This window comes from Bombina bombina, chromosome 3 (assembly GCF_027579735.1).
Source record: "Bombina bombina isolate aBomBom1 chromosome 3, aBomBom1.pri, whole genome shotgun sequence".
NCBI lineage: Eukaryota > Metazoa > Chordata > Amphibia > Anura > Bombinatoridae > Bombina > Bombina bombina.
Window position 1 is genome coordinate 468116948 of NC_069501.1, and position 23328 is coordinate 468140275.

Below are 23328 nucleotides of genomic sequence, written 5' to 3' on the forward strand. Positions count from 1 at the left end.
TAGATAAACAGTTTAAGTAGTTTATCTGACATAAAGTGTGTTGCATGGAAAAAAACACAAAGACAAATATTTGACTGCAAATGATAAAATTTCAAACCAATAAGGTTCCGAGTTTGTGGGAGGGGCTTGAATCAGCGATAAGAAGGAAATACTCTTGCTATATATAGGGCCACTCACCCATTTTAAAATCAGCTGGGTTCTCTTTGGGGAGAAGTTAGTCTGTCTGCAAACATGAAGTTTCTCATCCTTGCATTTGTGTGTCTGCAGCTGTCAGAGGCACTGATTAGGTGAGTATGACAAATAAAGTTACATCAAAATTATTTTGAGAGTTGAATTCTGTTAGGTCTAAAGCTACAGTCTGCATCCAATTTAAAGGGATATGAAACCGTTTTAAACAACTTTCTAAATTAACTTTTATTATCAATTTTTATTTGTGCTCTTGGTATCTTTTGTTGAAAAGCAGGAGCGTTAGCTCAGGAGTGTGCACGTGTCTGAAGCAACAGTTTTGTAAGAATGTTATCCATATGCCAGAGCACTAGATGGCAGCACTATTTCCTGCCATATAGTGCTCCAGACACCTAGGTATCTCTTCAACAAAAAATATCATGGGAACAAAATTAATCTGATAATAGAAATAAATTGGAAACTTTAAAAAAAAAAAAAAAAAAAAAAAGGAGTCTTAAAAGGTCAACATCACTAAGTAAAAGGATGTTAACACCTTGTAATTTCAAGAATGTTATGTTGTCTTGCAATATATTAGCATACAGACCAAGTGCAACAGCTTTCTGAATACAATAACACTTGTTTGTTGGAATTATTTTTCAATCGGCTCAGCTGCAACTCCTGTTAGCTTCAAAATTCCCAGCTTTAACATAACCTTTTTTATGCAAGACAATATTTGTTACATGTCTAAAAAAAATATTAATTTTATATTGGTTTCCAATTACTTGTTATACCCGCTGCAGAGTATAAAATATATGGGATATGGCTCCTTTAGGTTTATTTTTACATATTTAATATCTGTTTCTGCTTATTGAACCTTCAACCCAATCAAATGAGCTTAACTTGCAGGGACAACAGACCTCATTATCTTATCTCACTTTATATACAAAGTCCTCCTTATCTATCACTGTGTAATCCAAGGCCAATACTTAGGAAGGGGTATAACAGGCAAAAACAGTTACATCACATGACAAAATAAAGGTAAATGAGCAATTTGTAACTAATATAATACACCAGCAAGTAAAATAGATAATTGGCGACACATTAAAGGGGAGAAACACTCACAGTACACTGTCTCCAGTTGGATAAGATGCAGTCACTTTGGTAGATAAATAAGGATCTAGCAGGGATATCATCAAATTCTGAACCTTTTGCTGGTGCCAAGCAATGAATATGTTCAAATTCCCAGATTCTGCCCATGGCACTTTGCCCACATTCTGTTCACACCTGTCCATTTCATGCCCAATCCCACCCATGGCACACTCATGACTCTGCCCCTCTGATCTTAGCCACACCCACAAGTCTCCCTCCTCATAGTCGCACGCTGCATAGCCCCCATTCCCATAAGGTGATTGCGACATGTTGGGAAGTATGGGTTACATTATACTCACACTTATAATAAAAGTAATGCTTAAAAAAATAATAATAATCTAAAATTACTGTTTGTTTTCACCTGGTGCTGAGCCTACAAAAACCTCTTGTGGGACTGAATGTGGCCTGTAGGTTGTAGTCTGATCAGAATTGTTCTAGAAAAAGAAAGTTAGTTACTTTTTTAGTTACTTGAATACTTTCATTCTGTATCTGAACAATTGACATTAGATTCTTAAATACCTACAATCAATTTGTGTAGAAGGTTCTTTAATTTTTTGAGTACTTTCAGTATATTCCTTAGAAGAAACTTGAGACCCAAAAATGTTTCTTTTGTGATTCGCACATACAATTTTAGACAACTTTCTAATTTAATTCTGTTATCAAATTTGCTTAAGAAATGGACACTCAATCAAAATTAAACTTTCATTATTCAGATAGAGCATGCCATTTTAAACAACTTTCCAATTTACTTCTATTAACAAAATGTGCACAGTTTTTTTATATTTAAACTTTTTGAGTCACCAGCTCCTACTGAGCATGTGCAAGAATAAATGTGTATGCATTTGTGAATGGCTGATGACTGTCACATGGCACATGTATGCATTTGTGATTGGCTGATGGCTGTCACATGGTACAGGGGGAGTGGAAAAAGACTTTTAAACTTTTAAAATTGTCAGAAAAAAATCTACTACTCATTTGAAGTTCAGACTAAGTGATATTGCATTGTCTTGTTATCTTGCATTTGTTGATTATGCAAATCTACTGTGTTGACTGGTCCTTTAATTCTCTTGGTATCAGTACTGCTGCTCCTGAGCCTACCTTGGTATGCTTTTCAACAAAGGACACCAATATAACAAAGCAAATTAGATAATAGAAGTAAACTGAGATGTTATTTAAAACTGAATGCTCTTTCCGAATCATGAAATATTTTGTTTGGGTGTCTGTACCTTTAAGCTCCTTAAACAGATACTTATTATCTGTTTCTGAAGAAGATACAAATACGTTTTTTGAAAGATACATTTTAAGATAACTTTACAACCAATTTAAAAAGATTTTTCTCATCTCCTCACCCTTTGTCATTTGCTCCCCAAGGAAATATTTTAGAGTATTGAATTCACAAAGAGAAAATTAAATCTAACATGCTAGAGCTTGTAAATGTTGCATTTTTTGGTCAAAGTTGTTAAACACATATGTAAAGTCATACTTGGGAGCCGTGGGCATTGCAGCTCCCAAGCAGAACAGAGCTGATCAGCCAATCAGGAGCATTACATGTAGCCACCAATTACTTTGCTTGGCTGTAATGCTTGTGACTCCAAAGTGGGACTTTACCTGTTGCAGGAGACCAGTAATGTCAGAATATCATGCTCTAATGAACTAGAGCAAATCATGTATATTAGAAGGTTTCTTTAAAGGGACACTGAACCCAATTTTTTTCTTTCATGATTCAGATAGAGCATGCAATTTTGAGCAACTTTCTAATTTACTCCTATTTTCTTCATTCTCTTGGTATCTTTATTTGAAATGCAAGAATGTAAGTTTAGATGCCGGCCCATTTTTAGTGAACAACCTGGGTTGTTCTTGCTGATTGGTGGATACATTCACCCACCAATAAACAATTGCTGTCCAGAGTACTAAACCCAAAAAATAGCTTAGATGCCTTCTTTTTCAAATAAAGATAGCAAGAGAACAAAGAAAAATTGATTATAGGAGTAAATTAGAAAGTTGCTTAAAATTGCATGCTCTATCTGAATCACAAAAGAAAAAAAAAATGTGTTCAGTGTCCCTTTAAGCTTCCTTCTTGCTTGAATAATAGATAATCTATAAACAAATGATCTGTATTTGTGTCATTTTTCTGTTTTAGAGTCCCTCTGACCAAAACCAAGTCTATCAGGCAGAACATGAGGGAGGCCGGAGTGCTGGATAAGTATCTGCAGACTCATAAGATTGATCTCTCAGACAGATACAGAGGATATGCTGTGGCATCTGAATCCATGTACTTTGATGTAAGTACCAGAGGTTACTGTATCTGATATATATCTTATAGATTAGAAGAGCAAAATAATGAATGTATATTGTCATTGCTATAATTTACTGTACAACAAAGACTAAATAGTTATTAACACTTGACAAGACTTGAAATAATGACACTCACCTCTCTTTAGACATACTACTATGGACCAATCAGCATTGGGACCCCTCCCCAGAACTTCCTGGTTCTGTTTGATACTGGCTCATCCAACCTCTGGGTCCCCTCAACCTACTGCCAAAGCACAGCTTGCAGTGAGTATTGTGTTTTCTTTTTGTAAATGAATGTATTTATTAAACCAGCAACAATGTTGTTTATTTAAACACAAAAAACAATATCACACTCTGTTTAAAATTTCTGACTAAAGATTACCAAAGGCAGGTGTGTGCCAAGATAAAACTGAATATTGAATAGATTTAGTGCAGGCAAATAAACTGTTTTATAATAAAACACTCTTTTTTGTGAGATTATGCACTGACCTTATTTAAGAAAAATAATAATAATAAAATATATATATATATATATATATATATATATATATATATAATCCATAAAAGGAATAGTAAAGTCAAATTTAAACTTTAATGATTCATATAGACTGTGTGAACCTACCTAGGTTTACAATTTAACAAAGGATACAAAAAGAACAAAGCATAATTTAAAATAGAAATAAAATGGAAAATTTGCATGGTGTATTTAAATCATGGAAGTAAATGTATTGGTTCTTTAACTAACAAAGTTCTATCTTTAAGAGGTTATTATAAGCTGCACATTTTCTATTCATTAATTAGTGAAGTACAGGCAATTTATTTTCCCTTATGAATGTCTTTTAGGCAACAGAGGGTTAGGTTAGGTTTTCTGGAGACAGAATAATATTTCTGATTAACCTTGGAACTTTCTCCACAGATATACTTTAAAAAGAGAGTGAGCTCAACAATGTACATATTACAGAAACATAAGCAAAATGTGTGTTTACTAATTAACTGTGACATAGATATTAAAGTAACATGAAACCCAACATTTAATTTCATGATTCAGATAGAGCATGCAATTTATTTTTATTATCAAATTTGCTTCATTCTCTTAATACTCTTTTGTTTAAACAGCAGCAATACACTACTAATTGCTAGCTGAACACATCTGTTGAACCAATGACAAGATGCATTTTTGTGCAGCCACCAATCTGTAGCTAGCTCCCAGTAATGCATTGCTGCTCTTCAGTCTACCTAGATATGCATTTCAACTATGGATACCAAGGGAATGAAGCAAATTAGATAATAGAAGTAACTTAGAATGTTGTATAAAATCACATGCTCTGTCTGAATCATGAAAGACACATTTTGGGTTTCATGTCCCTTTAAGGTAAAATATACATTAGTCATTGCTTTAAATAAATTGATGATTATATTGCTACACTAATTAGGGTATTAATTTGAGTTTTCTGCTGCTTTAACTTTTGCAATGTCCTGTTCTGAGCTGTGAAATGTTTTGGTGTCTTATAAATAAATAATATTATTTGCGTTACCTTTTTTTAGCAAACCATCATGTATTCAACCCTAGCCAGTCCTCCACTTATTCATCCAATGGACAGCGCTTTAATATGGGATATGGAGGCGGAAACGTTGCCAGCAGTGTTACTGGAGTCTTTGGATATGACACTGTGACTGTGAGTATGTTATATCTAATTCCCAGGCACTAGAGTAGGCTTGCTGTATTAAACTGCTGCTCCATAGCCCTGCACATCATTTAGAAATAAAGTCTCAGGAGTCACAGGCATTGTAATTCCCTATCAGGACCCGGATCTGAAAGCCTCATTACAGCTCTGAACAGGACATTGTTAGTGAGCCAATCACTGCTGTACCTGATTGGCTCACTAACAATGTCCTGTTCAGAGCTGTAATGAGGCTTTCAGTGTTTAAACACATACAAAACTAGGATTGGTAATGCAAAAAAATTGAATACACTAACATTTGTAAACTTGTAATCTTTGAATTTTTTTAAAAATAAAGACACAAATCTCTACACTTTGGGCTAGATTACAAGTGGAGCACTAATTTATTGAGTACCCATAAACAAGTAAATTCGGTGTGGAATATAACAGTGTTCATAATTAATTAAAGGAACATAATACTGATATTTTAATTTACTTAAAACTGATGCAGTATAACTGTAAAAAGCTGACAGGAAAATATATCACCTGAGCATCTCTATGTAAAAATGGAAGATATTTTACCTCACAATTTCCTCAGCTCACCAGAATAAGTTCTGTGTAAAAAAATTATACTTCAGCTGCTGTCCAGCTGCAGGTAAAAAAAAAAAAGCATAAAGAAATTACCTGCAGCCAATTAGCATCAGCAGTGCTGAGGTCATGAACTCTTTTACTGTGATCTCATGAGATTTCATAGTAAACTTCCTTAAACTGAATAGGGAAATAATATGAGTGTGCACGAAGCTCACTCCCTTGCCTGTCCCGGGACACACATACTGATTTGCTGCTTAAAGTCCTTTTCAATGGGGTTTGAATACTATATTTTGAGATCAAATATCTTTCTTTTTTACATAGAGAGGTCCAGGTGATATTTTCTAGTCAGCATTTTACAGCTATGCTGCATCACTTTCAAATGTTTCAACATTTGAGTATCATGGCCCTTTAAGAACATTAATGAATTCATTCATTTACTTAGTACAGGAACATATTTCTCAAAAATCAGCATGTTTTTTTTTTTTTTTTAAAACATAAAAGCTATGTATACAGTTTCCCTTTTATATGAATTCTAAAAGGGATGTTCATTCTAGTTAAACTTACATATAACAAGCATCACAATATAAAGTAAGTCTTCCAGCTATTTATTACATGTATACCTGAGGTAAGGTTGGGATGCCAAGGCTACATGCATTTCAAAAAGGCTCCTCTAAAGGCTTCATGCGCTTTTCAATCCAGTCATTCCCATTTTTACCTTAGAATTTTTCCGGCATTTTACTTTGCAAGACCTTTGAATTAGTTCTAACTAACCTTTTCTTACAAATACACTTTACTACACATACAAAGGGGTTGATTTATCATTTGTCGAGTGGATGATTAACATACACTGTCTGCATTTATTTTTGCACAAGCATTTCTGGTGAAATGCTTGTGCAATGCCACCCCCCGCTCACTAGCGGGCCAATCAACAGCTAGCAGAGGCTGTCAATCATCCCTATCGTATAGGATTGGGATGATTTTAATCCGCCACCTAAAAGGTGGCAGACAGGTTAAAGAGCAGCAATCTTACGACTGCTGCTTCTAAACTTTTGTTTAAGGTGAGCCTGAATGATGGGCCTCCAAAGCAGCATTCTCTGCTTAAATGGACACTGAACCCAATTTTTTTTCTATCATGAATCAGATAGAGCATGCAATTTTAAGCAACTTTCTAATTTACTCCTATTATCAAATTCGTTTCATTCTCTTGGTATCTTTATTTGAAATGCAAGAATGTAAGTTTAGATGCCGACCCATTTTTGGTGAACACACTGTGTTGTTCTTGCTGATTGGTGGGTAAATTCACCTACCAATAAACAAGTGCTTTCCATGGTTCTGAACCAAAAACAAATAGCTTAGATGCCTTCTTTTTCAAATAAAGAAAGCAAGATAATGAAGAAAAATTGATAATAAAAGTAAATTAGAAAGTTGTTTAAAATTGCATGCTCTATCTGAATCACGAAAGAAAAAATTTGGGTTCAGTGTCCCTTTAATAAATGGAACCCATAGATTAGGTGCTAACTTTGTCGTCCAGGTGAGAATTTGGTGGCTGGTAATGTGGTCTTAAATCATATTTAAATACATTCAGATCATTTATATCTATTATTGAGCTAATTGTGTTACGTGTTTTCTCCTGTTGTATTCTATTTTAGATTCAAGGCATTTCCATTCCAAACCAAGAATTTGGTCTCACCATCACAGAGCCCAGCGGCAACTTCTATTACTCCCCATTTGATGGCATTTTGGGATTGGCTTATCCAGGTCTATCTGTGGGAGGAGCCACCACTGTGATGCAAGGAATGCTGCAGCAGAATTTGTTGACACAGCCTCTATTCGGTATCTACCTTGGCAGGTTAGTTACTCTATTGGTCTGTTAATCTGTCCTTAAATATAAAACATTTATGTCCACAAATAATTAAGGAATAAATGGAAGCAGATTAGAACCTATCATCTAAAATGTGTATGTTGCTGCATTGAGATATTATCATGATTACTTTCACTAAAATGGTAATGTAGTAATTATTTAGCTAACAAAATTTGTTTTGTTGTTAGCAGTGGGTTAATGTCATACTTATAAAAAAATATATGTTTATAATTAGGTTACCTGTTGAATATAGCAAGCTACATTCACAGCTTGGCACACTGAGAAGCAGGCTAGCATGAGCGAGCCTGCAACCACAAATGTAATATGCAATTCCTGCTTCTTACCCTCTCAGCTACCTCAAAGGTGATGGAGATAAATCAACCTGAATCCACTTGTCCTAGTGATTTACAGGCTCTGCTCTTGTGCAATTTGTTGTATGAGAGCAGTGTCATCTTACATTTTTTTTATTGAGGTACCGATATCACATAAATACATACAAAGTAGACATCATGACAAAACTTGTCTCAGAAAATAAAAAAAAAGATACAGAACTCACAAAAATGTGTACGTTTGCATAATGTTCATTAGAGTCAGTTGCCATCGGCTTGCTCTTTTTATTTTTTTACTGTTTTTGTGCTCGGACGCACCTCCCATGACTGCCAGGGCCTTAGTTGGGCTCAGAAATCACAAAGTCCAAAAGAAGGCGGATGAACTCATACACCTCAAACTTGTGTAGAATAACTTGTGATATTATTAACGTAAGGCAAACCATCGAATAACAGGAAATGCTTAGGTAGACATAATAACATGTTCCGTGTTAGAGCCCGAAGAGCCACCTTGCATGAAGATAATAGTCAGGGGGAGAGAAAGGAACGAAAAAAAAATTAATTGGGTAATAGGTAAGGTCTTAAAAGGAGGGAATCAACTTCCCACCTACTCACTACAGCCTCCCCCTCTAGTAATCTTAAATTTTGATGAGTGATGCTGCATTACATGTGGCAACTAGGTGGACAGGGTATCAGCTTGAAAATGTGTCCACCATCAGCTTGACAAATTTTTCTCTTAAGCTATGTGCACACATTTATTACACACACACACACGGTCAATGTGCCCAAAGCACTTTACAGACCTGGCAATGCCGTAAAATATATTATAGTGTGCATTAATTCTGGTGACAGCTATTACTTGTGCAGCTTGTGCATGAGACATATGCACATGGAGTTTAAAGATGTTGTGACAAACAGCAAACCATTTTCCTGTCTAAGTAAGAATCTTCTCAGTGTCAGGTGGAATGCTGTTGTTTTGAATTTTAACAAACTGGAATAAATGCCTGAGAGGCTCAGCTCACCACAAGCCCTTACTGATGTACTGAAAGTTAACACAGTGTTTCAACAGTGTCCAGGGGTAAGCGAGCAATGAGACTAAACTTAGTAGCTGAACTCTCTCTAGTACTTGAATCAGCTCCTACAAAACAAACAACAATTAAGTTCTAGAAAGTAACTGTAAGTTTATAAATATGAATATCAAAGATAGACATAGCTTTGTATAAGTTTAGTCTTGCAATCCAGACAAATGCAACTTGTATAAGTTACTTAAATGCAGTTATTCTGATAGCAGAGGTATCTGGGGTAAAGCTAATCTAAGTCAGACAGTCTGGGTCAAGGCCTCACAGGGAAAAGCAGCACAAAATCATTAAACAAATGCAGAGTCCACAAACAAGCTAAGTCAGAAACCAAGCCAGTCCAAAGCAAAGTGCCAAAACAGAAGCATAATCAGGGGAAGCACAAGTTGAACCAATATATCCAAACAGTAATTGCCAGAGTAAGAGGTTCAGTAACTCAATACACAAGCAACCACATGCTACAAACACAGAGCTAATATAGACTACCTCAATTAAGGCCTGATCTTCTAGGGCTCTTTAAAAGTACAGTATGCCTAACTGCAGCATTGACAGAAATCACTCTTTTAAACATACACTTATCATGACAGATGCATTAGATCCATGTCATATGGATATAGATAGTTAATACTCTAACCATGATAAAGTTTTGCAAATGGAAGTATATTGCAAATTGTAATTTCAAATATTACATAAATTTCTCTGTCATTATAGTTCAACAACAAATGCTTTAGTAGCTTACCAGATATTTTATCAATAAACAAATTAATCTACTTTAATTTTCACACAAGAGTAAATCACATGATTTGTATACGGACTAAACATCTATGCTCATATTTTTCTGTTTCCTTTCTACAGTCAATCAGGTGAGGTTGTATTTGGAGGAGTGGACACCAACCATTACACTGGTCAAATATCCTGGGCTCCTCTCTCCAATAATCTCTACTGGCAAATTCAACTTCAGGAGTAAGTCAATGATAGTTGTTTTTTTACTTGTTACCAGTTTTTACATTTATTAACGTTATCAAATACAATAAAATGTATGGTCATCTAGTTCCATTCTGTGGAATTAGGACAGTATTAGTATGAGAACAGTCTGATACATGAATTCTTATAAACCTGGGTATTCTTAATTAGACTACACAAATAGCAATAATCTATACAGAGGGATATGTTTCTCTTTTAACAACAGGAGTGTGGGAGCTTTAAAGGGACATGAAACCACATTTTTAAACAACTTTCCAATTTTCTACTATTATCTAATTTGCTTCATTATCTTTGTATCCTTTGTTGAACAGCATATCTAGATACGCTCCGGAGCTTGGAGCTAGCTGCTGATTCGTGGCTGAACTTGAATACCTATTTTTATTGTCTTACAAATGTGTTCAGGTAGCTCCCGGGAATGCATTGTTGCCTCTTCAATAAAAGATACCAAGAGAATGAAGCAAAATTGATAACAGGAGTAAATTGGAAAGTTGTTTAAAAATCTATGTTCTATTTAAATCATTAAAGAAAAAAAATTGGGTTTCATGTCCCTTTAAAGGAACATGCAACTCTACATTTCCTATTATCACCCCTCGTCACAAATTTGTTGTCTCTTATCCTTCTGTATCAATTTAGAAAGAAAAAAAAATGCAGTCCGTTATACAGGGAGCATTTTTGATTGCTCAATTGATTACAATGAACTGTTTACTATCATACATCTCAATATCGTAAAATGACAGTAAAGTATTTTTTTATATGAATCTGAAAGTAATCATTGCATTCAAAAATATTTGCATATAAAATATGTTTAAAAACTGTAATTTTGTAGCAAAATTTGTATTGTTTTGCAGTCCTGGGATACATTTCTTGAAAAACCTTTGGAATGTTATCTTACTTTATCTCATTTACTGTGGCTAATTTAGGGACAGGTATAAATTAACTTCCTTAAATTTAAATGTTAGGAATAAAAATCTAATTTTTGTATTACAATATAGAGTATACATATTTCCCATGATTATTTTTATAATTTTATGGTGGATAATCGTCATTTTTGGTTAACTTAAACCCAAACTTTTTCATTCATGATTCAGATAGAGGATGCAATTCTAAGCAACTTTCTAATTCAATCCTTTTATCAATTTTTCTTCCTTCTCTTGCTATCTTTATTTGAAAATGCAGTAACGTAAGGTTAGGAGCCTGCCCATTTTTGGTTCAGCACCTGGGTAGAGCTTGCTGATTGGTTAGCTACATTTAGCCACTAATCAGCAAGCGCTACCTGTGTGCCGAACCAAAAATGGGCCGACTCCTATGCTTACATTACAGCTTTATAAATAAAGATAGCAAGAGAAGGAAGAAAAATTGATAATAGGAGTAAATTAGAAAGTTGCTTAAAATTGCATGCTCTATCTGAATCATAAAAGAGAAAAATGTGGGTTTAGTATCCCTTTAAGTGGATCTTAACATTACAAATATGTCATATTGTTAATTGTTACTTTTATTACAATATTCAACACTAAACAAACATATATACACTAAATAATATAAAAATAATAAACAATGATCAAGAAATCATATTGCTTGCGTAATAATTCCATACAAGTTAAGTTTGCTTTGAAAATTCCATTGAACTTGTACTGAATAACCATCAAATTACCCTTGTACAGTGTGTGGTACAATACATACTGTGGTTGTTCTTAAAGTTGCACATTAATAGAATTTTGAGATGCAATTGGTAATTTTTTTTTTTTATCCAGATTTTCCATCAATGGCCAAGCTACTGGCTGGTGTAGCCAAGGATGCCAGGCAATCGCAGATACCGGAACCACCCAGCTCAACATTCCCGCTCCATACATGTCACAGCTGCTGCCATATCTTGGAATCCAGAGCCAGAATGGAGGAGTAAGACCACATAACTGTTTTATTAGGGATAGTCAGAAAGTAGAAAGAAAATAATTTATATGGTATATGTACTTCCCATATATTTCCAAAATATCTACATTGTTTGGATCTGGCAAACAGGATAATGAATAACAATATATACATTGAAAGATTAGGATTGCCTACTATTACATATGCACAAACATGAGTGAATAAAAGTGAATAATCCATTAACAGGCAATGGCAACACACAACCTTCGTTGGATGTATTAGATATGTGTTCAGTATCTGAAATATATCAAGTATAATAATAAGAAAATTATGAGTATAGTTTAAGGCAAATATAGTAGATCATGTTTATTAAGTACTAATTAGAAAGACAACTCACACTCTATAAAATGTAACAGATAAACTTATTTTATCTGTATAAATGTTTTTGGCTTCAAGAGCAACTTTTTTGCTTTTTGTCAGATGCTAAGTGCATATATAGTTAATGCAAGACAAATGCCGAAAAAGAAAGAGTAACATGATTTTCTTTGCTTTTAATTAGTACCCAGTGAACTGCAACAGCATCCAGAACTTGCCAACTCTCAGCTTTACCATCAATGGAGTCTCTTTCCCTATATCTCCCTCTGCTTACATTATACAGGTATTTGTCTCTTACTGCTGATATAAATAATAATATTAATAAAAAGCTGTTGTTCCATTTTCTATCTTTCTTATTTTAGACACAGACATTGAGGGCTTTTGGAATTTTGTTACATGACATAATCAATTTTTTTTTTTACATTTTCCAGGAAAATGGATACTGTTATGCTAACTTCCTGAGCATCAGCCTGCCAGCTCAGAATGGTGACCCACTATGGATTCTGGGAGATGTTTTCCTGAGGGAGTATTACAGTGTCTATGACTTTGGAAACAACCAGATTGGCTTTGCTCAGGCAGCATAATCTGACCATCCTTAACAAGAAGGTGTGGAATCAAATATGACAACACAAGAACTATGGAGGAGGACAGGAGGCATCAAAATCTAATTTAGCTTCTTTATATCTCTGTAAACTTCCTATCATTCTTTACCAGCTCTGTCTTATAATAAATCTACTACAGAATTCAGATGTTCTTCTGTTTTGCTTTTTTGTATTCATTGTATTGGTACACAAAAATGTAAATTGCCTTTGGAGACAGGTGGAGAGACATAAGAAAAAGCAGAACATGGGAATAAGACATGTGCAGACTAAGGATAATAAACATATAGGTTAGAAATGAATAGCACACAAGGAAAGAGATAGAATAGATGAAGAGGGAACAAAAATAACAATTAACCTTAGAGGAAAGTTTGAGAGATTTGAAGTGTGCCATGAGATTAAGATACACCTGGTGAAAAGCAATATATGAAGAGTGGGAAAGACACAAGAAAAGTGGAGGTACAAGTGAATAGTTATAGTGGTAAGAAAGGAGATACATGAAACACTTATGGTAAAGAGAACAAATACTGTTGGTAGAATGTAAAGAAAGGTCAAGAGCAAGGAGACCAAAAGGAATATCGCAAACAAAAGTAATAGGGTTAGAAAGAGAGACAGAGAAACACTAAATGGTTCATGGACTTCATTGGAAATCCACATTGACAACAAAAGTAATTTCAGTAGTAGTTTTCAAAAATGTGTTGGTTGGTGGTTGACACTCAAGTTTGAGTAGCAGGCCAAAAATGGTTTTAGGGACTTAATGGAAGGTATATATATATATATATATATATATATATATATATATATATACACACACACACACACACATAGCAATAGTGCTATATAATATACATTCACGTGCTACTCATACACATTTAAGCACTCAAAAGATTCCTAGTAGAACACAATGAAAGTAATTTAGCAACAGAAAAAGTGTGTTCTCAGTGTTCTCCAGAGCCTGTTGTTCTTCAACCATCATGGGCTTCTTATAGAGATCCAAATTGAGTAGAAACACAACATAAGGGCTCCACATAGTTTCAGTCATCACCCTACATATACATTTTATAAATAATAAAGATACTCACAGGATATGACAAAGGATACTAAGCTAATGGTGCCTGTCCTCATCTCTGAATTCCCCAGCAATTAACAGAAAAATTTAAAGAATATCCCCCGCCCAAAAAAAAAAAAAGAAAAGTAAAGAAAATGGAGAAAATAGGAAAATACAAAGGAGCCCATTTATCAAACTCTGTATGGAGCTTGAAGGGCCATGTTTCTGGCGAGCGTATTGCTCTCCGCATTCAGCGATGTCTGTCGGACATGATCCGCTGATTGGACCATCTTTGACAGACATTTCATAAATAGGTGCCAAAGTAGGAATTTCATTTTGTCATCACTAGGGTTGCCATTTTTCCTGGAAAAAAGATGGCAACCCTAGTCATCACACACATTGCAAAATACTAAATTAGAAGTTTTGGGCAAAGGGTTAATTTTTTTGTTTATTTAAATGGACAAATGCTTTATCATCTTTGCAAAATAGTTTTATTATTTATTTTGCCTGCTTTTTCCTGTCCTGAAAACTGCCCTGAAATGGCACATGACAGAACTCACCAGCCTAACCTTGACAGATATTGCTCCCTAATTTGCAGTTTGTTGTCTTATCTTTTCTGCTGACATCAAATTTTGGAAATTTTGTGAACGTAATGACAGTGGCTAGCCCTATCACCACCAGACTCAATTCCAAATCGGCTCCTCCCAAAAAATAAAGTAGCGGTTAGAGTTTGAACACAAAAACAATTGCAGAAAACAAGATTTTAGTAGTTCAGAAAAATGTTGTAATTACAAGGTGTTTACTGTTCTTTTAAATGAGTTTACAAGAAAATTATCTCTATAAGGGTTTCCTAGAAAAGAAAACAGTTTTATTGGATGATATTAAAAAAGTTATGATTAACAGAATGTGTATTTTGAATTGCATATATACAGATCGAAGATTAAAGGCAAATTGTATTCCTATTCTTGTGAAAAAATAAATTCCACCAAGTAAAATAGTTGCGGCTAGTAGGTTAAGGTTATATAGGGGACAATGTGCTTAAACACTTCTAGTAAGAACAATAATAAAAAAACATAGGGCGCGATCCGATATAGATCGTAGTTTGCGGCGCAAGCGAGGGAACCCGCGTCGCCCGCAGTTTCAGCTCGCAACTCGAGCTATCCCATATACGGCGCCGTCAGAGGCAAACGTGCCGTAAGTCGGATAAACCAGCGATGTCCAGAAATCTGCGCAAGTACAAATTTCTGGCGTCGCCAGTGACTTACGGCACGTTAGAAACTGCCGGCGCCTACAAAACCTGACTAAAGTCTAAATCATCATCGCACTGTCTAACACGCCTCCCTAACATAGCCCGACACGTCTAACCCTCTATCCGCTATCCCCCCTCACTATCCTAACAATAAAATATGTATTAACCCCTAAACCGCCGCTCCCGGAGCCCGCCGCTACCTAATAAAGTTATTAACCCCTAAACCGCCGCCAGCTATATTAAATCTATAACCCCCTAAAGTGAGCCCATAACACCGCCGCCATCTACCTTACCTACCCCCTAAAGTGAGCCCCTACCCCGCCGCTATCTATTTTAAAATTATTAACCCCTAATCTAATCCCCATACCCCGCCGCCATCTATATTAAATTATTTAACCCCTAAAATACTAAACTATCCCTACCACTAAACCTAAGTCTAACCCTACAAATAGCCCTGAAAAGGGCTTTTTGCGTGGCATTGCCCCAAAGTAACAGCTCTTTTGCCAGCCCTTAAAAGGGCTTTTTGTGGGGCATGCCCCAAAGAATTCAGCTCTTTTGCCAGCCCTTAAAAGGGCTTTTGGCGGGGCTTTGTCACAAAGTAAACTGCTCTTTTTTTCCTACAATCTACATCCCCCTACACCGCGGCCACCTATAATAAATGTATTAACCCCTAATCTAATCCCCCTACACCGCCACCAGCTATATTAACTATATTAACCCTAATTATGGCCTAGATTTAGAGTTCGGCGTTAGCCGTGAAAACCAGCGTTAGAGGCTCCTAACGCTGGTTTTAGGCTACCGCCGGTATTTGGAGTCACTCAAAATAGGGTCTAACGCTCACTTTTCAGCCGCGACTTTTCCATACCGCAGATCCCCTTACGTCAATTGCGTATCCTATCTTTTCAATGGGATCTTCCTAACGCCGGTATTTAGAGTAGTTTCTGAAGTGAGCGTTAGAGCTCTAACGACAAAACTCCAGCCGCAGGAAAAAAGCAGGAGTTAAGAGCTTTCTGGGCTAACGTTCATAAATCTCTTAACTACTGTACCCTAAAGTACACTAACACCCATAAACTACCTATGTACCCCTAAACTGAGGTCCCCCCACATCGCCGCAACTCGATTAAATTTTTTTAATCCCTAATCTGCCGACCGCCACCTACGTTATACTTATGTACCCCTAATCTGCTGCCCCTAACACCGCCGACCCCTGTATTATATTTATTAACCCCTAACCTGCCCCCCTCAACGTCGCCGCCAGCTACCTACAATAATTAACCCCTAATCTGCCGACCGCAAAGCGCTGCCACCTACGTTATCCTTATGTACCCCTAATCTGCTGCCCCTAACACCGCCGACCCCTATATTATATTTATTAACCCCTAATCTGCCCCCCTCAACGTCGCCTCCACCTGCCTACACTTATTAACCCCTAATCTGCCGACCGGACCTGAGCGCTACTATAATAAAGTTATTAACCCCTAATCCGCCTCACTAACCCTATCATAAATAGCATTAACCCCTAATCTGCCCTCCCTAACATCGCCGACACCTAACTTCAAACATTAACCCCTAATCTGCCGACTGGAGCTCACCGCTATTCTAATAAATGTATTAACCCCTAAAGCTAAGTCTAACCCTAACCCTAACACCCCCCTAAATTAAATATAATTTAAATCTAACTAAATTAATTAACTCTTATTAAATAAATTATTCCTATTTAAAGCTAAATACTTACCTGTAAAATAAATCCTAATATAGCTACAATATAAATTATAATTATATTATAGCTATTTTAGGATTAATATTTATTTTACAGGCAACTTTGTAATTATTTTAACCAGGTACAATAGCTATTAAATAGTTAAGAACTATTTAATAGTTACCTAGTTAAAATAATAACAAAATTACCTGTAAAATAAATCCTAACCTAAGTTATAATTAAACCTAACACTACCCTATCAATAAATTAATTAAATAAAATACCTACAATTACCTACAATAAAACCTAACACTACACTATCAATAAATAAATTAAATACAATTTCTACAAATAACTACAATTACATAAACTAACTAAAGTACAAAAAATAAAAAAGAACTAAGTTACAAAAAATAAAAAAATATTTACAAACATAAGAAAAATATTACAACAATTTTAAACTAATTACACCTACTCTAAGCCCCCTAATAAAATAACAAAGACCCCCAAAATAAAAAAATGCCCTACCCTATTCTAAATTAATAAATTTAAAAGCTCTTTTACCTTACCAGCCCTGAACAGGGCCCTTTGCGGGGCATGCCCCAAGAAAATCAGCTCTTTTGCCTGTAAAAAAAAACATACAATACCCCCCCCCAACATTACAACCCACCACCCACATACCCCTAATCTAACCCAAACCCCCCTTAAATAAACCTAACACTAAGCCCCTGAAGATCTTCCTACCTTATCTTCACCTCACCGGGTATCACCGATCGGTCCTGGCTCCGATATCTTCATCCAACCCAAGCGGGGGCTAGACATCCACTGAAGAAGTCCAGAAGAGGGTCCAAAGTCTTCCTCCTATCTGGCAAGAAGAGGACATCCGGACCGGCAAACATCTTCATCCAAGCGGCATCTTCGATCTTCTTCCATCCAGTGCGGAGCGGCTCCATGTTGAAGCAGCCGACGCGGATCCATCCTCTTCTTCCGGCGTCTCCCGACGAATGACGGTTCCTTTAAAGGACGTCATCCAAGATGGCTTCCCTCGAATGCCGATTGGCTGATAGGATTCTATCAGCCAATCGGAATTAAGGTAGGAATATTCTGATTGGCTGATGGAATCAGCCAATCAGAATCAAGTTCAATCCGATTGGCTGATCCAATCAGCCAATCAGATTGAGCTCGCATTCTATTGGCTGTTCCGATCAGCGCTCAGGTCCGCTCGGCAGATTAGGGGTTAATAAGTGTAGGCAGGTGTCGGCGACGTTGTGGGGGGCAGGTTAGGGGTTAATAAATATAATATAGGGGTCGGCGGTGTTAGGGGCAGCAGATTAGGGGTACATAGGGATAATGTAAGTTGCGGCGGTTTATGGAGCGGAAGATTAGGGGTTAATAATATAATGCAGGGGTCAGCGATAGCGGGGGCGGCAGATTAGGGGTTAATAAGTGTAAGGTTAGGGGTGTTTAGACTCGGGGTACATGTTAGAGTGTTAGGTGCAGACGTAGGAAGTGTTTCCCCATAGGAAACAATGGGGCTGCGTTAGGAGCTGAACGCTGCTTTTTTGCAGGTGTTAGTTTTTTTTTCAGCTCAAACAGCCCCATTGTTTCCTATTGGAGAATTGCGCACGAGCACGTTTTTGAGGCTGGCCGCGTCCGTACGCAACTCTGGTATCGAGAGTTGCATTTGCGGTAGAAATGCTCTACGCTCCTTTTTTGGAGCCTAACGCAGCATTTTTTTGGACTCTCGATACCAGAGTTAATTTTATGGTGCGGCCAGAAAAAAGCCCGCGTAGCGTTAACAGCCCATCTACCGCCAAACTCCAAATCTAGGCCTATATTAGCGTTAATATAGTTAATATAGTTATTATATTATATATATTAACTATATTAACCCTAATTATATTAGGGTTAATATAGTTAATATCGTTATTATATTATATTTTATATATATATATATATATATATATATATATATATATATATATAAAGTATAATAACCCTATCTAACTCTAACATCCTAACTAAACTCTTATTAAAATAAATCTAATATTAATATTATTAATTAAAATATTCCTATTTAAATCTAAATACTTACCTATAAAATAAACCCTAAGATAGCTACAATATAATTAATAATTACACTGTAGCTATGTTAGGGGTTATATTTATTTTACAGGTAAATTGTTAATTATTTTAACTAGGTATAATAGCTATTAAATAGTTATTACCTATTTAATAGCTACCTAGTTAAAATAATTACCCAATTACCTGTAAAATAAATCCTAACCTAAGTTACAAATACACCTACACTATCAATAAATTAAATAAACTACAAATATCTATCTAAAAATACAATTAAATAAGCTAAACTAAATTACAAAAAAAACAAACACTAAATTACAAAAAATAAAAAAAAGATTACAAGATTTTTAAGCTAATTACACCTATTCTAAGCCCCCTAATAAAATAATAAACCCCCAAAATAAAAAAAATTCCCTACCCTATTCTAAATTAAAAATAGTTCAAAGCTCTTTTACCTTACCAGCCCTTAAAAGGGCCTTTTGTGGGGGCATGCCCCAAAGAAAACTGCTCTTTTGCCTGAAAAAAACACACAATACCACCCCCCAACATTACAACCCACCACCCACATACCCCTAATCTAACCCAAACCCCCCTTAAATAAACCTAAAACTACCCCCCTGAAGATCTCCCTACCTTGTATTCACCCCGCCGGGCAGAACTCTTCATCCAATCCGGGCGATGTCCAATCAAGCGGCAAAGAAGAATTCTTCATCCCGGTGATGTCTTTCTCCAAGCGGCAGCAAAGTCTTCTTCCATCGGGCAGCATCTTCCATTAAGCGGCATCTTCAATCTTCATTCTTCACTCCTCCAACGCGGAGCATCCATCCCGGCCGACGACTGAACGACGAATGAGGTACCTTTAAATGACGTCATCCAAGATGGCGTCCGTCGAATTCCGATTGGCTGATAGGATTCTATCAGCCAATCGGAATTAAAGTAGAAAAATCTGATTGGCTGATTGAATCAGCTAATCAGATTTAAGTTCAATCCGATTGGCTGAACCAATTAGCTTAAAAATCTTGTAATCTTTTTTTATTTTTTGTAATTTAGTTTAGCTTATTTAATTGTATTTCTCCTGTTAAGTGTGGTCAGTCCACGGGTCATCATTACTTCTGGGATATTATCTCCTCCCCTACAGGAAGTGCAAGAGGATTCACCCAGCAGAGCTGCTATATAGCTCCTCCCCTCTACGTCACCCCCAGTCATTCTCTTGCACCCAACGAATAGATAGGATGTGTGAGAGGACTGTGGTGATTTAATTAGTTTATTACCTTCAATCAAAAGTTTGTTATTTTATAATAGCACCGGAGTGTGTTATTCATTCTCTGGTAGAATTTGAAGAAGAATCTACCTGAGTTTTTTTCTATGATTTTAGCCGGAGTAGTTAAGATCATATTGCTGTTTCTCGGCCATCTGAGGAGAGGTAAACTTCAGATCAGGGGACAGCGGGCAGATTAATCTGCAAAGAGGTATGTAGCAGTTTGTTATTTTCTGACATGGAATTGATGAGAAAATCCTGCCATACCGTTATAATGTAAACTCAGCCTTAAATGCAGTAGATGTAGCTGGTATCAGGCTGTCATGTATGTATATTTTACACTTCAGTATTCTGGGGGATGGTACTTCACTGGATTATACTGTATGCATAGACTTAACCTAATTTGCAGGGACTTGCAATAGGTTTTAAATAACAATTCATTTATTGAGGTTAAACGTTTTTTTGCTGACATGTAAAAACGTTTATTTCTCTGAGGTACTGGGTGAAAAAATGTTTTGGGCACTATTTTTTCCACTTGGCAATAGTTTTGTTTAATTTAAAGCAGTTCACTTATCTCTCTCACTGTTATGTGTGAGGGGGAGGGGCCATTTTTGGCGCTTTTACTACGCATCAAAAAATCTCAGTCAGAGGTTCATTTTCTTCCTGCATGATCCGGTTCATCTCTACAGAACTCAGGGATCTCCAAAGCCTTGTTTGAGGGAGGTAATCATCACAGCAGAGCTGTGAAGAGTGTAGTTTACTGTGATAAAAAACGTTTTTTTGTGTATTTTTTCTGTGCCAGGGTTAGTTATCCTTGCTAATGGGAACAATCCTTTGCTAAAATTGTTTATTTCTTACAAAGATTTGATGCTATAACTTAGTTATTTTCAACTGTCATAATTTTTTCTGTGCTTCTTATAAGCACAGTTCGTTTTCATATTATTGTAAATTACTTAAAAAGCATTTCCAAGTTGCTAGTTAATTGCTAGTGTGTTAAACATGTCTGATTCAGAGGAAGATACATGTGCTATATGTGCTAATGCCAAAGTGGAGCCCAATAGAAATTTATGTACTAACTGTATTGATGCTACTTTAAATAAGAGTCAATCTGTACAAATTGAACATATTTCACCAGACAACGAGGGGAGAGTTATGCCGACTAACTCGCCTCACGTGTCAGTACCTACATCTCCCGCTCGGGAGGTGCGTGATATTGTAGCGCCGAGTACATCTGGGCGGCCATTTCAAATCACATTACAGGATATGGCTACTGTTATGACTGAAGTTTTGGCTAAATTACCAGAACTTAGAGGCAAGCGTGATCACTCTGGGGTGAGAACAGAGTGCGCTGATAATATTAGGGCCATGTCAGACACTGCGTCACAGGCGGCAGAACATAAGGACGGAGAACTTCATTCTGTGGGTGACGGTTCTGATCCAAATAGATTGGATTCAGATATTTCAAACTTTAAATTTAAGCTGGAAAACCTCCGTGTATTACTAGGGGAGGTGTTAGCGGCTCTGAATGATTGTAACACAGTTGCAATACCAGAGAAAATGTGTAGGTTGGATAAATATTTTGCGGTACCGGCGAGTACTGATATTTTTCCTATACCTAAGAGACTTACTGAAATTGTTACTAAGGAGTGGGATAGGCCCGGTGTACCGTTCTCACCCCCTCCGATATTTAGAAAAATGTTTCCAATAGACGCCACCACACGGGACTTATGGCAAACGGTCCCTAAGGTGGAGGGAGCAGTTTCTACTTTAGCTAAGCGTACCACTATCCCGGTGGAGGATAGCTGTGCCTTTTCTGATCCAATGGATAAAAAATTAGAGGGTTACCTTAAGAAAATGTTTGTTCAACAAGGTTTTATATTGCAACCTCTTGCATGTATTGCGCCTGTCACGGCTGCAGCAGCATTTTGGTTTGAGTCTCTGGAAGAGACACTTCAATCATCTACACTAGATGAGATTACAGACAAACTTAGAACCCTTAAGTTAGCTAACTCATTTATTTCAGATGCCGTAGTACATTTAACTAAACTTACGGCTAAGAATTCCGGATTTGCCATTCAGGCACGCAGAGCACTGTGGCTAAAATCCTGGTCAGCTGATGTTACTTCCAAATCTAAATTGCTTAATATACCCTTCAAAGGGCAAACCTTGTTCGGGCCCGGGTTGAAGGAGATTATCGCTGACATTACAGGAGGTAAAGGCCATGCCCTGCCTCAGGACAAAGCCAAACCTAGGGCTAGACAGTCTAATTTTCGTTCCTTTCGTAATTTCAAAGCAGGAACAGCATCAACCTCCTCTGCACCAAAACAGGAAGGAGCTGTTGCTCGCTACAGACAAGGCTGGAAACCTAACCAGTCCTGGAACAAGGGCAAGCAGACCAGGAAACCTGCTGCTGCCCCTAAGACAGCATGAATCGAGGGCCCCCGATCCGGGACCGGATCTAGTAGGGGGCAGACTTTCTCTCTTCGCCCAGGCTTGGGCAAGAGATGTTCAGGATCCCTGGGCGTTAGAGATCATATCTCAGGGATACCTTCTGGACTTCAAATCCTCTCCCCCAAGAGGGAGATTTCATCTGTCAAGGTTATCAACAAACCAAATAAAGAAAGCAGCGTTCCTACGCTGCGTAAAGATCTTTTATTAATGGGAGTGATCCATCCAGTTCCGCGGTCGGAACAAGGACAAGGGTTTTACTCAAATCTGTTTGTAGATCCCAAAAAAGAGGGAACTTTCAGGCCAATCTTGGATTTAAAGATCCTAAACAAATTCCTAAGAGTTCCTTCGTTCAAGATGGAAACGATTCGAACAATTCTGCCCATGATCCAAGAGGGTCAGTACATGACCACAGTGGATTTAAAGGATGCTTACCTTCACATACCGATTCACAGAGATCATTACCGGTATCTAAGGTTTGCCTTTCTAGACAGGCATTACCAGTTTGTAGCTCTTCCATTCGGACTGGCTACGGCTCCAAGAATCTTCACAAAGGTTCTGGGTACTCTTCTGGCGGTACTAAGACCGCGAGGAAT

General features: G+C 36.8%; 1 protein-coding gene across 1 annotated transcript; it reads left to right on the top strand.

Moving 5' to 3' along the window:
* Positions 1-231: 231 nt before the first annotated feature.
* LOC128651718 (gastricsin-like) lies at positions 232-12933 on the top strand. The gene is made up of 9 exons (XM_053704704.1): positions 232-287; positions 3455-3596; positions 3756-3873; positions 5155-5285; positions 7511-7710; positions 9980-10087; positions 11860-12004; positions 12534-12632; positions 12781-12933. Exons 1-9 carry the CDS (start codon positions 232-234, stop codon positions 12931-12933), a joined length of 1152 nt encoding a protein of 383 aa, XP_053560679.1.
* The last annotated feature ends 10395 nt before the right edge of the window (positions 12934-23328 follow it).

Bases quoted from the DNA above. Each gene is read 5' to 3' on its own strand.
- LOC128651718 (XM_053704704.1), top strand. From the start codon at position 232: ATGAAGTTTCTCATCCTTGCATTTGTGTGTCTGCAGCTGTCAGAGGCA. The intron at 10,088-11,859 runs GTAAGTCAATGA...TTTTTTATCCAG, and splicing joins TGGCAAATTCAACTTCAGGA to ATTTTCCATCAATGGCCAAG. The intron at 12,005-12,533 runs GTAAGACCACAT...GCTTTTAATTAG, and splicing joins TCCAGAGCCAGAATGGAGGA to TACCCAGTGAACTGCAACAG.